Source organism: Cynoglossus semilaevis, chromosome 11, assembly GCF_000523025.1.
Source record: "Cynoglossus semilaevis isolate Cse_v1.0 chromosome 11, Cse_v1.0, whole genome shotgun sequence".
Lineage (NCBI taxonomy): Eukaryota > Metazoa > Chordata > Actinopteri > Pleuronectiformes > Cynoglossidae > Cynoglossus > Cynoglossus semilaevis.
The window spans coordinates 11,947,277-11,965,216 of record NC_024317.1 but is presented as its reverse complement, the minus strand read 5'-3'; the positions used below and the strand labels follow the sequence as shown (position 1 = coordinate 11,965,216).

Below are 17,940 nucleotides of genomic sequence, written 5' to 3'. Positions count from 1 at the left end.
AAACCACCCGTGAGGACAATGAGACACTGAACTGCAGTAAAGTGTTGCTGAATCAGCAAGTTTTCAAGTCCAAGCATTTGATTAATACATTGGACCCGACATTAGTATTGCAACATGTGATTGGTTGGAACTGAAAAGATAGCACATTTCAGGAATTTTACCGTTTTTGTGACAGGCACCAAAATGAATGAAATGTCAATGAACTGTGATAAACGGCTTCAAATATTTGTGTCAATTGACTCTCTTTTCTGCTCTCCTCTCTTTCCAGGCTCCCTTCACACCCTTCGTAACTGAGATGATGTACCAAAACCTGCGTCACCTCATCGACCCAGTATCGTTCGATGAGAAGGACACGAGCAGCATTCACTATCTCATGCTGCCTCAAGTCAGGTTAGTGGGCTAAAAATGATGCTTTCATTTTCAAGTCAAGGATTTATTGCAATACAAAGATGGTACACAGGCGTACAGATGTCTAAAAAAAAAAAAAATCTGTACTGTATTGATCCCATATTTGGGAAATTGTTGTGTTAGCAGTGTGTTAGCCCCAAGCAAGCGAAAATGATTTTTCGTGTGGTTCCTCTGGGAATCGAACCCAGGACTCCCTGCTCTCTGCTTCTGAGGCAGGCGTGCTGAACGCTACGACTAGAAACAGAAACTAGAAACAGCCTCATGGAAACACCTCACAGAAATACTTTTATCTCAACTGTGAGGCATGCTATTAAATACTTTGAATAAAACGTGTGCCTTGATTACTGATGGGCTTGTTAAGTACCTGGGAGAATCTTTTGTAATTGCATCATCTCTAATTTTATTTCAGTAAGTATTCACTCACATACGCTCGACTCAGCAGAAAGAAAATGCTTTGTGTAATTAGTCGATAAAAAGTCTCGTCATTGCTTGTGCTAAAAGCCGAGCAGCTCGTCTCCTCTGCTTTGGAATGGAACAACATTAAAACTTAATGTTAGCTGCTACTGGGACAGGAGGAAAGATCAGCTTCTGCTCAGTCACTTTATTTAATGACTCTTTTCTCTCTACTTCAGTCGAGCCTCATACCGCAGAATAAATAAACAATTCTTGTAAACATGCACGGTGAAACCGATTTTCACATTATTATCCCCACGATACCCCTCTTCTTTTCTTTTTTTTTTTTTGGTTGTTATTTTCTTGGTGTGTTAAAGAAACATGTTTACGTGGATAATTCCTTCATTTTTTTTTTCTTTGCTGTTATTGTTTCCTTTCTCAGGGAAAGTTTGATTGACAAGCAAATAGAGAATGCCGTGTCTCAGATGCAGTCCATAATCGAGTTGGGCAGAGTGATCCGAGACAGGAAGACCCTGCCTGTCAAGGTGAATGATCAGCTTGTATCCACTTACACACTGTGACACAGTGATGGAACTCTAAAAAGACAAACTTTTATTCCCAACACCGACAGATAGATTTAACAAATCAAAACGGTGTGGAACTAAATCTGCATGATTTTGTCTCGCTACTGATCCAGGTCTTGCATGTTGTGCTGTAGGCTTGAAGAATTGATTCAGTGACTGACTCTTATGGACTGTATTTCAGTATCCATTAAAGGAGGTGATAGTTATCCACCAGGATCCAGAGGCTCTGAAAAACATCCAGTCCTTGCAGAAATACATCTTGGAAGTAAGACATTTTTTTTTTCAAATTTCTTCGTTAACGTGGCATTTATGAGCAATGTTAAGAACAACATTTTCAGTCAGCATGTGTTTTGCTGACATTGAGATTGTGTAAAACAAGTGGAAATGTTCCTGTTACACACACTGTGACAGGTTTATCTTCGCCCAGACGACCAATGGTGGCTACAAGACAGTCGCATCATTTTGGCTGAGATATACTCTGTTCTTCAACCCTCAGGAGCTGAATGTACGACAGTTAACTCTGTCAACTGACAAGGACAAGTACGGCATCCGTCTGAGGGCTGAGCCTGACCACATGGTGTTGGGAAAGAGACTGAAAGGAGCCTTTAAAGCCGTAACCGCTTCGATCAAGGAGCTGACCAACGAGCATCTGGAGACCTTCCAGAAGACGGGTGAGTTTCTGGGGTGGGAGGAATCGAAGAAGAAGAAAAAAAAAAATCAAGATGGTGAAACCATTGTGTGTTCAAACTTTTTTTTGTGAATAATGTCAAATTTGCATTGTTTTGCATTTCATGCATTGGTTGTCATATGTTTAAACAGAATTTTTGCAGGACCAATTCCCACCAGCTCGACTATAGATCAAAGCAGTAAAAGGTATCCCTTCTCCAATTATAGACTGACTTGGAGATCCCCCAAAGTGTCTGGGGAGGAGAGTGAAGGGCAGCAGGGCTTAGAGAACTTTACATCCCATACTACTTTGAGGTTTCAAGCCAAGTTCATTGGAAATAACTAAGGTTTGATGATGAAGTGGCAGAGATTGATGTGATGTAGGACGGCAATGTATACAGAGATAATAATTCGCTTTGAGTAAAAAGTGGACCAAGAACTACTCAGGTGCCTAACAAGGATAAAGAATGAATCAGTCGTTTATTATACGTGTGGTAGAAAGGCCTGCAAATGCCTGGCATTACTGCTCATTTGTTTTAAATCTCTTCTTTTGAATCCAGCTTTTTTTTTTTAGAGCAAAAGAGTCAGGGGTGATGAGAAAGGCAAAGGGACAGAGAAGTAGAGTGAGACACAAAAATCAAAGTGTGGAAATCCAGGATTACCAGGGATAGCTGCAGTTATTCGATCCACTCTGGGTGTGAGGAAGGGGAGGGAAGAACAGCTTTATCGGTGATTTTTAGTCAGAACACGGACACGGGTTAATTGATGCCTCCGGCAAAATGGAAATACACACTAGGTGTGTTCATTTTCCTGTATTCTGCATTCACCTAAAAATCCATATTAGAGACTTCTGAGGAGATTATACCTGCAGTTATTTCCTGTTCCAATGAAGTAAAAAGTAGAAAGTTAATAATCTATGTAGTCTCACGATCCTTGCAGCCCACAGGTGCAAAACTGAATTTTTTTCGCGGCCATTTATGTGTCGCCAATGGAAGTTTGGGCCACAGCCCTAATTAAGAACCACTACATTAGACAATATATCAATAAAAGTTTGGATAAAATTAGAACATAACATTAAAGAATAAAGATCAAAATAGAAATTTTGATTCCAGCCTTGTCAACAGAAAGTGAGCAGAGCTTTTACACCAATAGCACATTAAATTTTTCCTGCTTTTAAGTAAACCAAGTTTGACTTAAGCTGTGTTGCAATTGAACTTTTTTATTATTTTACTCTAATCAATGTGCTATTTTATTATTACACCCACTTAGTATTCTGTTTAACTTCCCCCGTGTAGTTGGAAATTCCACAATTTATTTATGTTATTTCCTTAGCCGGATGACTTTTATGTTGGCCGTAACTGTAGTTGTCACTGTGTTCATTTAAAGGATCCATAATTGTGGACGGCCACGAGCTTCACGAGGAGGACCTAAGACTGATGTACACCTTCGACCAGGACTCAAACTGTGCTGCACAGTACGAAGCCCACTCTGACGAACAGGTATAGTCCAGTCTCACTTTTATCAATCGTGTCTGACTGGTGTATAGATTGAACATTATTAAAACATCGACGTTTGACTACAACCGTCTTCAGATCAGAGTTGGTCGATTGACTTCCAGTCCCAGTCCCAGTTCCAGTCTTTCCACTTAGTCTACTTAAGTGTAAAGTGTAAGAGCAATTAGAAACTGTTGTTGCAGCGTTGCTCTGTTATGAAAACAATCCCCTTAAGACCCCACCGGAATTGTCAGTTGATACTTAATGTAGTGAGGAATGTATCATACACAAATCCCCATCCACCATAGTAAAGCTACACTGTCCACCCCAATAAGCCAGGTTCATATGTCAACTGAGTGTTTCTGAGTTTTGAATGCTTCAGTGACAGCAAAAAAACGAGGTAAATTTGACACACTTGCTGTGTTACTAAAAAACAAAAAGGACCGAACAATTACACACTTCTAAAGCTTATACTGTATGTTCCTTTTTTGTGGAGTGTGGTGGAAATAAATAAAAAAAAAGATTTTCTGCGGAGTGTAATACAACATGTTTGTGTTTTCCCTGTAGGCCTTCTCAATCAGTGCTCACCAAAGCATAAATGCAGCACATGGCTGCACCTTAATACCAGTGCACTGAGCTGGCTTTTTAACTCTGTTACACTCGCTCACTCACACTGATTCCCCTGCCTCCCGCTCGTCGTGGTCCGCGTTCGCTTCTCTTCTCGGGCTTCTCTTGCTGCTGTCGCTTGTCTGTTCCATCTTCAACCCTGTCGTCCTGAACACTTCGACTGTTAGGGACAGAAGCAGCTCTGAGCTGAGCTCAGCCCAATGTTGACGTGACTACAGCGCACTAACAAAGACAACTAAAATATCATGATTTTGGTGGATTTTGGTTTATACGTGATGAATATAATAATCGGTGTTTACTTTCTAATCACTTGTTTTTGTGTTTACTTGTTTAATTATTAAGTCACTGTGAACAGTAATCAATAAGGTGACCCACAATTTATGCTAATGAAAATTGTATTTAATGATCCTACTGGTGCATTACTGATGTTGATGGTAAATGGGATTAGTTGGGAATTAGATTTTGATTTCACATTACTGCTCCACACTCTACAGAAATGGCTGTATATTAACAACAATTGGCATTATTGTTTATAATATAAGCATTTTAGGTCGATGTACTTATTAGTAAGACATTCTTGTAACTGTTTATTGTTTACACACAGGAAAAGTATATTTATAGTATAAGTATATAAGTATTTATACAGTATATACTTATACATATGTATACAGTACATACCCTCACTCCTCTAATAATTCTATTCTGAACTTGACCTCCTCTGTCACCAGGTCTTGGTGCTGCTGGATGTCACCCCGGACCAGTCCATGGTGGATGAAGGCGTTGCCCGTGAAGTCATCAACCGCATTCAGAAACTGCGCAAGAAGGTGGGGAAAGTATTTGTAGGGCACCGTGAACTCTGAATCAGATCTGACACTTAACATGGGACCACTGAATTTGACAGTCTTATGATTAGAATCTTGATGTAATTGCAGCAACACGTCAGCCAATGTAATCAAGGTCGTTGTCCTTGTCACAGTGAGCAAAACATTCCAGTTTAGACCGTGGCACATTGAGCCTTTGTGGCTGGATCATCCCAACCTGGATGAGATATATATATATAAATATATATATGTATGTATGTATATATGTATATATTGTATATATGTATATATACTGTATATATATTATATACATACTATATGTATACACTGCATATATATGTATATACTGTGTACGTATTTATATACTGCATATATATAATAATTACCCGATATATAATATATATGTATATATTTGTATTTATATATATGTGTATATATGTATATATATGTATATGTATATATGTATATATACCGTATGTATGTATGTATATATGTATATAAATGTTATATGTATATATACTGTATATATATTATATACATACTATATGTATACACTGCATATATATGTATATACTGTGTACGTATTTATATACTGCATATATATAATAATTACCCGATATATAATATATATGTATATATTTGTATTTATATATATGTGTATATATGTATATATATATATATATATACATATATATATGTATATATCTATCTATATGTGTATATATATAGGGTAATTGAAACACTCTTACTCTGCTGCCTTGCTTTCATCACTCCTGCTAATTTGTCAGGGCACTTTCTAAATCTTTCCACTACAGCCGCACAGTCAGAACCTTCTCCATCATAAGTCAGGCTTATAATGGAACTCTTAATTACGGTTTGGCTCCTTACAGATTCTAATGTTGGACCTTGGAAGGAGCCTGGGTAAAGACGGATTAGCCAACAGCCTCTTGATTTCACAAGAAACAAAACACCTATAACAGTGCTGTGTACTGGCTGGTGGCCAAACTGAATTCCTCTGGTTATTTCAAACTGAGATCTGATAGGAATTTTCCGTCCTGGAATAGGAATTAATTTTGCAACCAATCTGTAACATGGATGATGGCAGTATGTTGGTGCACTGATCTTATCTACATATGTGGGTCGACCAAAAGTCATCCTTTTATTCTTTTTATATTGTTCCTCCCTATCTAAGAGTAACTATAGCTTTGTTTAAAGTCACACGAATGCGCCGTTTTTTTTGTGTTTTTTTATTTTGTCATTATTAATACCTTATTGCAAAAATATACCAAAACACTAGATAGTTTCAAACAAATGTCTCCAGAGGTGTAGTTATACCAGGAACACACACAGTACTAGCCTCTTCCAGATGGGGTCAGAAGCTTGACTTGAAAGAAAAAGGTCTATATCCTTTGTTGATTGACTGCTGGTCTTAAAGCCTGCTTTATTCCTCTGCCCCTCAACAACAAAAGCCTGCTTTATTCCTCTGCCCCTCAGCAACATCCAGCAGATAGTCTGTGTGTGTGTGTGTGTGTTGGGAACAATTATGTACGGTGATGATGCGTGTGCTTCAATAGTGACTGCAGATTAGGTTGAGATCAATGTGTTTGATTGTGTCTGGGTATAAAGAAAGTGGCCGTTACTCACGGCATAAGACAACAGGCTCATATCCAGTAAAAAAAAAAAAAAAAAAGTTACTGTGCTCTACTGGCTGTTGGCTCTTTTGTAAAATCATTTTTCAATTTTATTAAACCCATCCCTCTATGTTTCCTTCTGTCTAGGTGAGTAGGGATGTCACGATTAAGGATTTTTAAGATTTCTTGGTACAATTATTCTCAGAGAATCTATCATTATATTACAATCATCACAATTGATTTCAAAACACTATGAATGTGTAGAATCACACAAACACACCTTGTAGGTCTTTAAATCACATTCAGTTCTATGTTTTGATTCCAACATAACACAAATGTAGCAACAAAGTCAAATAACCAAAAAGTGCAAGAAAAATGACAATAATCACATTTAAAAAAAAAAAAGAAACATTAAAACCAAAAACTGCTTCATATGTACTTTAATATCCTCACAAAGAACTTTTCTGTAAAGTAAATCACACACAAAAAAAATACATTGCTAGTTATATCACCCAATATTTGTATATATGTGCTGTTATACTGTTAATTGCTAATGTTTTTTTGGGGGGGGGGTGTTGTTATTTTTTAAAGATGCCTTAGTAATTTTTACTCACTGGTCATCCTTGTTCCAAAAAAGAAGAAATGACAAATTTATTCTCCTTACCTTTACCAAAGGCTCACTTGGTACCGTCAGATGAGATTACTGTGTACTACCGCTGCCAGCCAGAGGGGGAGTACTTGCACTCTGTGATCCAGGCTCATACTGACTTTATTCTGGCCACGACCAAGGCTCCCCTGCTGCCCTCCCCTGTTCCCAGCAAGGCTGTTGTCATCATAGAGGAAAAGACTCAGGTATGGAAAAAGCGCCTTAAGGCAACCAGAAGTATGTTGTCTTTGTTGAATGATTATCATGTATTTGTCATTCCTCAAGCCATCGACACATACTTTACTAAGTACATGGAAATATCAGAGCATCTTGGTCTTTACTTAAATACAAATAAATACATCCTTTTTTCCCCCGTTTATTGTAGCTGAAAGGCTCAGACTTGGAGTTTACCATCGTTAAAGGATCTTCAGCCTCGCCTGTGTGTCTGGACGGACCAGCCTGCAGCTATTTGAACCTCAGGGTGAAAATCAACAACAAGGAACAAGGTATAATCAATGGAACCTGTCAAAAAAAAAAAACAATTCCAGTGAAAACTTTCAGTAGAAGGAATTTGAATGTGTTTCCCACCTGGGTTATGTTATAAATGAATAGATAATTTCTATTTAATCTGATCATTTTCATTTTGTTTACTTCAGTGGGTCTCAAGGCTAAATATGCCGAGGGCCACTGCTGTCATTTAATTTTAGGGCCACATCAGTGCCTGATGTTCAATACAAAAAAAAACGACAGATATATTAGAACAGTGATTCCCAACCACTAGTGTGCCATGAGGGATCATTAGGTGTGCCGTGGAAAAATATTACATTTCACTTAACTGGGCTGAAAACTATGATTGCTCATCAAAGCATCAAAAACAGAGCAATTCAATGGTCTCCTGCTAGGTGGCAGCAGATAGCTAGGAAAACTAAAAAACAAAAAATAATACTGTTATGTTTGTGTCTTTCTTCAATTCCTGCCAGTATATCACCTTTGTCTTCAACTAAACAGGCTGAGGTTTTAGTCAGTTATGAGGTCACTTAAACTAGAAGATTATTATTTTCTTACATATACACTTTTTGAGATTTTTCTCTACTACCCAGAAGTCACACAACTATTATTTTCAGATCTGACTCCTGTGCTCTGGTCAACTGTCGGATGTTTTTTACATGTTGTTTTGCCTCTAAGTAATTCCTCAGATTAAAAACATTAATATCCCAGCCCTGATAAATAAATAGATCCAACTGATCTTTTACCAGGCTTCGTGTGTGAAGGACAAGTTAAAATTACTACAACTAAAATAATATAGTAACGATAATATTTCTTTCCTTGTTTTCCTGATCAGAGGGTGTGGTTCTGCTGGAGAACCCCAAAGGAGACAACAGACTCACTGTGGACAAGCTGAAGGTCGTGTGCAGCAGCATCTTCGGCTCAAACAACACCCAACTCAGACTGTTCAACGGAGAGACAGGTGAGGACCTTAATGTTTAAAATATAGAATTGGGTATTGGTTGTTTTTTTTTGCTCTCTCGACTGCGATGATTCTTTTTGATCTCTGATTGGTTTGTTTTCCCACAGAATTGACCCCTGAAATAGACCTGCAGGCACTGAGTGGGAAAACTTTGTCCGTGACTTCAGATTCTTCATCCCCCGGTTCCAGCTCCTCATCAGATGGCGTTCTCTGTCCATATGTGAACCTGCTGCTCTGCAACGCACAGCCAGCTGGTGAACAAATCCACACATTCCATTACCTTGTCACGCTAGCATTCTATTCACTTAATCAAATATAAAGAGTTGTGTTTGGTTGAGAACACTGGTTCTAGTTAGATTCCTCTACCAAGGAAAAGGTTGTGGGTTTAATTCCACCTCCCAAAACACTTTTTGTGTTATTTTTTCTTTTTCTACATTATTTTTCATCTGCCTTCTCTCCTCATTCGTTTCGTCTCCTCGACTTTCTCGATGTTCGCCTTCTACTTCCTCTGCTTCTTTCTCCTTCTAAATGTCTTAGTCTTCTGCCTTCCCCTTCCATCTCCTCCTACTCCTTCTGCATCGGTTTTTGAAATACAGGATTCAAACCTCGTTTGGTTCACTTTTCCTAAGCCCTACATTCATTTCCTGTAGAATGCCTGACGGGAGAGGTCGGTACTCTTCTGCTGTTTAACCCAGTGGGCCAGAATGGACTGGATTACTCTGGTCTTCTCTCCGAGACAGCCAAGGTCTTTGGCCTTCGCAACAGAAGAACAAAACTCTACTTGGACCAGGACTTGACACAGGGTAAGATAAAATAGATGGCGGGAACTGCATGTGTTTTAGTGCTTAAGACCAGAATTCAGTTTTAACTAAATTGATTGTTTTGACCTCTTTATGTTTCATTTTTATTTATTTATTTTTTTCATTTCAGTTAGGTACAAATGTAGAAATAATAAATTTATTTTTTTCATTTCAGTTAGGTACAGATGTAGAAATAATAAAAAAAGGCACAGACAAAAATTGAAAAATTAATAATACTGTAAATTACAGTACTTCCTTATTTTTGACATACTACTTAATGGCCAGATTGAATAACTCACACACCTCTTTTTTTTCTTCTTTTACTTTTCAGAGCTGCCGTCCGATTTCTGTGTAAAATCTTTAGACACCAAGACTTTGTTTGTCAAAGTTCTTCCTACAACCGCTGAAGCTTAAAACCAGGAAAGTCGACCCAGGATCTAACCATTATCATGTGTCTCATATCTCATATTTTTTAACTTACTGTTCTCCCAGTGCTCACTGATGTACAGCCAGTGTGATGTTTGTCACTGTTTAAGGACTGTCTTTTTGGAAGACACTGACACTGAAAACTAATTGCTTTTCTCACAAAATTTGTCATCATTTTTCAGTGAGGCTGTTGTCAGAAAGTCAGAATTGGAAAGTGTCAAAGAGGAATCAAACAATACACACAGAGTAAATGACACCAGAGACACTTAGCCTCCTAAAGGTTTTCGTCAAAGAGGAATCAAACAATACACACACACACACAGTAAATGACACCAAAGACACTTAGCCTCCTAAAGGTTTTTGAAAACCTTTAAATGGAAGTTCTTAATGAAGATATTTAAACAAATATACCCGCTACAAATACTTTGAGGCGTCAGAATTGGCATAAATCATGATGAAAGTGACAGTGTTTCTTAAATGGGACCCAGGTTACATTGTTGTGCTCAAGTTTTGAATGTTACAGATCAGTAGGTCGACAGATTTCCAGGCTGCTGTACATCTTTGACAAGAGGGACCTCGGATGAAATGAAAAAAATGTACGGTTCTAGGTGAATCATGGAAGGAATGGAGTGTAACAAAAGGTAATCGTGGTTTTCTCTTTTGTGCTGACCATAATGTCACGGATTCTGACAGCTTTTTCAGCAGATGTTTAGCCTACAAAACCGTAAAGAAAAAAAGAAGAAGACGATTGTTCCTTTATCATCGTCACACCGGCACAGAAAACCAACTAGCATATTTGAACTCTGTCTTGTATCGCTGTCCTTTTTTTGGGTGTTCTGGGGGAAATTAAGTGACAATAACATATAAACAATAAAATGATGGGAAATTTGACTTCTAATCAACATCAGATGCTGTACAAACGTGCCTGTTTCTAAACCGGCCTTCATATCTAAAATATGGTACGGGTGAAAAATACAAAATTGGGATATAATAATTCACTATCACTTCGACAAAAAACACATTCTTAATTTTTACATTTCTTGTGGGGACCTATTCTCAGTATCCAGGGCATTGATCACAAGAGCTTTTATTCTTAATTTTTACATTTCTTGTGGGGCCCTATTTTGAATATTCAGGGCATTGATCACAAGAACTTTCTGACTAAGGTTTGGCTAAAATCCCAAGAAAAGTCGGAAATATCTTGGATTATGTTTCTGATTGATACCATATCTTAGAACAAGTACAATATTTTTGGTGTGTTTTTTTTTTTTCTTTCAAATTTTGGATAAAATGATAAACTGACAACAATTGACCCAAATATTGGTCCATAGGTACAAAATGTGCAGCATTAGTGGGTTTGTTTATATGATGTACTTTTGTGCTAAGATGATTGAGCCTGAGGATGGAAGTCGACGTAACAAACAAAGCCACCTGTTTAATTTTTGTCATTTACTCTAGTTACACAAAATGTGAACACAGATCAGCATTGGCTTTCCATGTCTATATCAGACATGTTGCTAATGCGTAGGCCAATAGATGCTGTAACTCAAAAGCTATAGGCCTAAGCTAGTGGAGATGCTAATTCTTACTCAAGCCATATCATTTTTTTTTTTAATAGTTTGCCATCTGTTACTCAATCCCTTAATCTCTTCATTAAGGATGGAAATAATTGTCAAAGTAAAATAAGGCATTTGCAGTTATGTAACACAAACCTAAGCTTTTTTAAATTGAAAAAGTGAGAAGATCAACTACTCCTGTGCAGAGGAAAACTTAATTTCCGTGTCTTCTCAAAGAACTGCGTATTTTCAGATTTGAGGAAAAGGAAGAGTGTATCTCATTTGTCCTGATTACAGATGACCCAGTAACTAACTAACCACGGGAAGCTGCATAAATGTTCCACTGTATCATTCTGTGAAATCCATTCATTATTATAGACACGTCCCAGTTTTAATGCCTTCACGCCCTAGGTGTTTTTAGGTTATACTGCCACCTGTATGGACTTTTCCCACTTTTGGGAATATCGTATCACGTCATAGTGGCCAAACTAAAAATTCTAATCATGATTAATCGTGATCGTAAATAATTAAAATATATCCTGATTAATACAATAATATTCCACACCTGCTTTTATTTATGTCTATTCCAGGTGATGCAATAGTATAACTTTTTTTTTTTTTCACCAGAGTTGCTGAATTGTACTATTCATCGTGAAGTTAGCTTGTAGGTTGTGTTTAGAGTTTTTTCAAAACTTCCGCTGTCTGAACGATATAACTCTGTCTGCAGTCGCCCACAATCCGTTTGACAACTGGATCAATCAGGCCATCAGGCAGCTTGTCAGCCGTACACCTAATTACTGCCCAGCGCCTTTTTTCCCCCACAGTGTGAGTAAATAACAAAATGGGTATCAGCTGTCCATTAGAGCAACAATAAGTGGATGGCTGGTGGAATTATTGGATGCATCATTCGGCCCATGATTTAAAAAATATTCTGGTATTTTCAGAAATACATTCACACAATTGACATGTTAATTTTAACAGCCTCCATGCAGTTGGACTGGGAATCTTTACCAGTAAAATTTGCTATTATTTAGCTGTTGGACAGGAGGAAATGTGAAGTTGTTTTTTTTTTTTTTTCATCTAACATTTCACCTGTAATGTCCGACTCTTCACCGGTGAATTCCGTCGTCTACAATCAGGATCTCTTCAGTGTGGTGATTTTTATAGTAGCCTCCTCCTGGGCAGAGCAGCATGCTGCTTCACTGGTTAAATATTAAGCAAATGACTTTGTCTCATCCTCCTCTCATCCGTTTCACTCCCATCTGCCCCTGCTGCTACATTTGTGCCTCCCCATACTCTGGTCCTGGTAAGACACCAGTTTTTCAAGGCCTCTGGTGATATGTATTAAAGGAACAGTGTGCGTTACTTATGATTGGAGTGAACATGACCTGCACCAACTTTAATAGTATGTACAGTAAATGTTTCACATGAGCAGCGATAAGTACGTTTCATCCACATACAGACCAGGGAAAGCAGTTTCCAGCCTGCTCTCTCTGCAACATGTGCACTGCTAAATGGAAAAATCAAAATCTCTCCAAGTCAGTCAATTCCCAACACCCTGCATGTTGCACTCCAGATTGACAGCTGCACACTGAGGTGCAAAGTAGACAGGGACCAGAAAGAAGAAACTTTATATTTTCTTTATTTCTGTGTATAATTTGCCAGGTTAGTAAGGCTCACAGTTCCAAAACCATTTGTACTTGCAACAATATCTCGACATAAGGCTTTTTTTCAAATTGGTAGGAGAAGCTGCACAGAAGGGTCTTAAAGAGAAGAAGTATCCAACCTCCTTACTTGTAGCTGTCCTACTACATGTCCGTTTGACCCCATTCCGTCCAACCTCTTGCGATCGGTAGACCCTACTGTCACAACAGCAATCACACGTGTGATTAACGCTTCACTAAAATCACTTGCTTCCACTGAGGTTGAGAAGTCTCACTCCTCCCACTCCTTTCCGAGATCAGTGAAGGGGCGCTCTTCAAACAAGTAACATAATTTCTTTCTCAAAACAACCTCCTTGACTCCAACCAATCTGGCTTTAAAACCAGGCACTCCACTGAAACAGCTCTGTTGTCTGGTCCAGAACACAGTGGCCTGTCAGGTCTTCAATCTGCCTAAAAGGGCACATGTCGCCCCAGTGATCTACATTGGCTACCTATAGCTGCCCACATCAAATTCATATCACTAATGCTACCCTACAAGGTCTGTTCCAATCTATGTTAGCACCATGATAAAGACTTATGTCCACCCACATGTCCACTCCCCTCAACTGGGGACTGTGGTCTGGCAGTCCCAACACCTCTTACAAGATCCATTACCATTAATCTTGAGCTACCGAGCACCACTAGAACAGGGGCGTTCACTAAATGCATAAAAATAAAAGTAATCGTAGAGTACATTCTCATTTAGAGGAAAATATATGATAAAACCTGGGAGTTGACGTATATGAATTGACACCATGTGTGACTGACAGGTCCAAGGAAACAACTGTAGATGTATAATAGAAGAAGAGCTGCAGGACTCCACAGGCAGGTAATGACGATGTCACTAAAAAAGCAAATAAATATGGTATTGGGTGTTTTTTCAAGGCAATACAAACAGACTCAACAATGATGTGCATCACTACATCAGGACAAGACGATTAAAATAAAATAAAATAAATAGGTCCCAAATGATTTTCTGTAATTCCTTTCTGTTCATTTTTCTTTCTTCACTTTTTTCAATGTTTTTTTAAGAAGAACATTTCTTCCTGTAATAAGTGCTAAAATGTAAAATTATTTGTGGCCCCTGGTGTAATTATATTTGGCCTGTGAGATCATATCAAATGTGTAGTAGAGCTGACCCGCCATTATATAGCCACTATATACTGGCAGGATTTGTAGTATTAGCGGTTAGCGCATACATTTTATTTATTTTTATTTTTTTGTTGGCCTGTGGGAAAAAAAACTACTTTAAAGAGGAACTCAAAAGGCTACAGATAAAGAGACATAATAAGAAATAAATACTACCGATGTGTGTTTTATTTCAAATTTAATTTCTCATGTGCTTATAATAATAAGCTTTGGTTGATCCAGATTCAATGTTTACCCATATATTTCCATATGAAAAAATTCATACGGAGTTTTTTTTTAGACACCCTGAAGTAGATCATGTTTACCTAAACTAGTTAGTTGATTGTTGTTGAATGTTCTGTTCTCGAACTTATCCTAACCTCCTTTAGGACACGTTCGAAACTAACGAACGTCCCATTGCAACTTGCCTTCGGGTGATGTCAGCAAATTTCCTGTCACAGAAGAAAGAACAAATATTTAAACTTGGGAATTTTTGTATCAGGACTGTTCAAGTTTTCCGCTAAGTAGGTACACTAACCATAGCCATTGCTATCTTTCAGATAATCCTTTTCTGTTTTAAACTGTTAAAATGTTTATAAATTCCTCGAAAAAACAACAAAACTTCGAAATCACACGCTCCTTGAACGCCGCAAGTGATAGTCTCTGCCAATTACGAACGACGCTCCAACAACTCACAGGTGTGAAGAATTAAAGCTTAATTTGATGCTAATTCGTGGCAGCTGTGTCTCCGCAAAAAAGAAACAGGAAAGGTAAATATTAATTACTAAATTGCAGGAATTGTTCATGAATATTAATGTTAAATTATATGAATATGTACGGAAACAAGCGACCAGTATTTATTTATTTTACTTTAATTGGTAATGAAACCCAAGAAGTAAAGCTGCGGTAGCTATGTCTTATCATTTCTATCGTTTAATTAATGTTACATTACCTACGACATTGTATACAACTCCTTGCCTAGCGTAGTAAAAATAGTAGACGCGAGAATGGTCCTCTCATTTTAAGCCATTTCCAGGGTTTTCTGTAAATTTGCTTGGAAATATCTATACCTGAGAATTGCATTGCAATTGTGCGTCTTTAGGAAGTGTTGTCGCTAATGCAGTGTCACTCCCGTTTGTCACTTCTGTGTTCACTAAACATACAATACTAGGAACGAAGTGTGTAACATTTTCCAAATATATGACAAAAATGCACACATTATGCAGATATTCTTTACATGTTCTCTAAAATATATGTATTCTCTTTTGTATGAAACGCTAATTGCTTGTTTCGTTCGCTGTCAACTGTCAAAACCTTGGTATAAGCTTTTTTATCATTTTTATTTTTATAATAATACAACATTTTTGAAGTCTAGTTATGCGGGATACAGTTAATTACACCTGGTTGTTGCTTCCAGTTATTTTACCTAATGCTGAAAAACAAAACTTAAACTGTGACGCATTTGTAAATAACAATTAATCCCGTTCTTTTCTTGGTGCTACAATAGTCGAAGGAGCTGCGCTGGTGTGACTGCACGGTGAAAAGTGAATAAGCACATTTGGGACTGCGTCGTGACTGAGAGAGAGCAGCATCCATCTTCATCCTGATACACCCGCCTCTTCCTCCTCATCCTCATCCCGGATCAGCACAAACAGGTAGGACCAGCGACAGATTCGGTTTTTTTTTTTTTAAGATGACAACACTTAATTTCATTCTTATGTCAGTCATCGTGATGTTAACGTTGTTTAGTCGCTGCATTGCACGTATTTTTGGTTTGCCAATGTCAGGCGGGATTATAGGAGAAATGTGCAGACATCTGTAGTGAGATGCTCCGGCAGAAGTGACACTGTTGCTACCCGTTCATTCCGTCGTCGGTCGTTGCCACAGAGACGTTCAATGTAGTATGCAGTGCAAGAGAGGCGTTGAAACCACGCTTAGATTTCCATTTTTTACGGTTCTTTTTTTTAATTATTAAATAATGTACAAGTCATTTTTTTCCCATTTTATCGTTGTATAAACAACGAGCACTGCATTTCGTCCCCCCCCCCTGCAGGGGGCGCAATAGTGTGTCCAGGTCAATAGGTGCTGTGATACAATATATTGTAGTTTACATCTAAATGTGGCACTGATGGACTGGAAGAATATCCGTGATGTATCTAGCTCTGGGTGATGACTGCAAAGATTATTTTCAGTTTTTACACCAGAAAACTAATAATGTGGCATTCGTTAAACGAGCTAATGATTTTAAATTTGTTCAAAACTTTTTGGAATTTGTTCTAGAGAGTAGCCAGCCAGCTAGAAATAATAAATGCACTTCAGGGCAAACTGAATTCCTTGCGACCTTGTGTCCTCACTTAAGATGGCGATCACCTCCTTTTTTTTTTTTTTTTTTTTTTGTAATGCTGCCCCCAGAAGACTGTAGTAGCAGCATAGCTGACCAGCAGGGTCTCTATTTAAAAAGCATAATTTCTACTTACTTGGTCCCCAAAGCCCCCATTTAAAAACAAAAAATACAGGTAGCATCACAGTAGATAAACACACCAATACACAATTTAGGTTGTTTTTTGTAAACCCTTTCGACTGATCCAAATGATGAAATTATTAATGTGAAAAATTTTATATATATATATATATATATATGCCTGATGATGATCTGAGACAAGCTAAGATTGTATTTTAAACTTGAGGTCCTACGATAAATAGAAGCTTTCTACAATTAGCGGATGTGTGGATACTCAATTAGCATCGTTGTGCACACGATAATTGAAATAGTATTATAGAACCACCACACAGTGAAGGACAAGACCCTGTAGGTGAATTAATAATAAAGTGACATGTATGCGAGAAAGAGTAATAAAAATAAATGATGAGTGTGCTATGGCATACTGCCATCACCATTAATCATCTTTACAACAGGTAGCACGTATAGAACTGCTACTGTGACACTGAGTAATGCATACCTAATTACCTTGGGTTTCTCGCGCGGTAAACACTGATGTCTTGCTGCTGACACATTTGCAGGAGAGAGCGGACAGCCTGTCCAGTGTCTGCCGTTGGAAATGAGTGCAGGCACGACGTGACATTGGCACAGAGTGCGAGGATGCGTCTGACAGCAATTGTAGTGTGTACCGTGCTGAACGACGAAGTGAATGTTAGAAATTTGGCTGAAACTGAGGGGCAAAATAAACAAGAGTCAAATTGTCGTTAAAAAAACAGTTTTTAAAAGTTAATTATATGCTGCTTACACAAATATCAATACGCTCACTGTAAGGATTAGGCCTGTGCTGGGATGACTGCTGGTTTGAATCCTACACTTGGCAAGACTCCCAAACCTCAAATGTAGTTTACAGTAAATATGTACAAGGGTAAATAAAGCTGCTATCCCTCATTTGGCTATACCTGACTGCTGTAGACTGCTTCTCTTCTGATGACATCGCATTAGAATTCATTTCATCGTTGTTCGATTGCTCAATGCAGTAATGAGGCAAAACTATTGTGGGGAATCGACATGGTGACCGTCGCCGGAAATTTGGACAAATGAATAAGAAACTAGTCAGTTCACTCTGTGTTCTCACTGTTCTCTCATTTCT

The 17,940-nt window shown here is 38.1% G+C and overlaps 2 protein-coding genes across 10 annotated transcripts in view; both read left to right on the top strand.

Moving 5' to 3' along the window:
- The window catches only part of iars1 (isoleucyl-tRNA synthetase 1), a 30,936-nt gene extending 20,687 nt beyond the window's left edge, over window positions 1-10,249 (top strand). For both annotated transcript variants that reach the window (XM_017036794.2, XM_017036795.2), the window contains exons 23-34: window positions 269-390; window positions 1,244-1,346; window positions 1,567-1,650; window positions 1,882-2,056; window positions 3,438-3,550; window positions 4,900-4,995; window positions 7,299-7,475; window positions 7,655-7,775; window positions 8,612-8,737; window positions 8,845-8,991; window positions 9,388-9,540; window positions 9,869-10,249. In XM_017036794.2, coding sequence (XP_016892283.1) covers window positions 269-390; window positions 1,244-1,346; window positions 1,567-1,650; window positions 1,882-2,056; window positions 3,438-3,550; window positions 4,900-4,995; window positions 7,299-7,475; window positions 7,655-7,775; window positions 8,612-8,737; window positions 8,845-8,991; window positions 9,388-9,540; window positions 9,869-9,951 — 1,500 coding nt within the window. In that variant the 3' untranslated portion in view covers window positions 9,952-10,249. The remainder of the gene's footprint in view (window positions 1-268; window positions 391-1,243; window positions 1,347-1,566; window positions 1,651-1,881; window positions 2,057-3,437; window positions 3,551-4,899; window positions 4,996-7,298; window positions 7,476-7,654; window positions 7,776-8,611; window positions 8,738-8,844; window positions 8,992-9,387; window positions 9,541-9,868) is intronic.
- Window positions 10,250-14,783: 4,534 nt separating this feature from the next.
- Window positions 14,784-17,940, top strand: part of atp2b2 (ATPase plasma membrane Ca2+ transporting 2) — a 97,272-nt gene continuing 94,115 nt past the window's right edge. For 2 of the 8 annotated variants that reach the window (XM_017036576.2, XM_008320586.3), the window contains exons 1-2: window positions 14,919-15,120; window positions 15,858-16,005. The gene's annotated coding sequence lies outside the window, so the exon portion shown is untranslated. Of the gene's footprint in view, window positions 14,875-14,917; window positions 15,121-15,195; window positions 15,257-15,353; window positions 15,529-15,857; window positions 16,006-17,940 lie in introns of those variants that run through there. The other 6 variants (XM_025059939.1, XM_025059942.1, XM_025059940.1 and 3 more) reach the window with 6 other exon arrangements.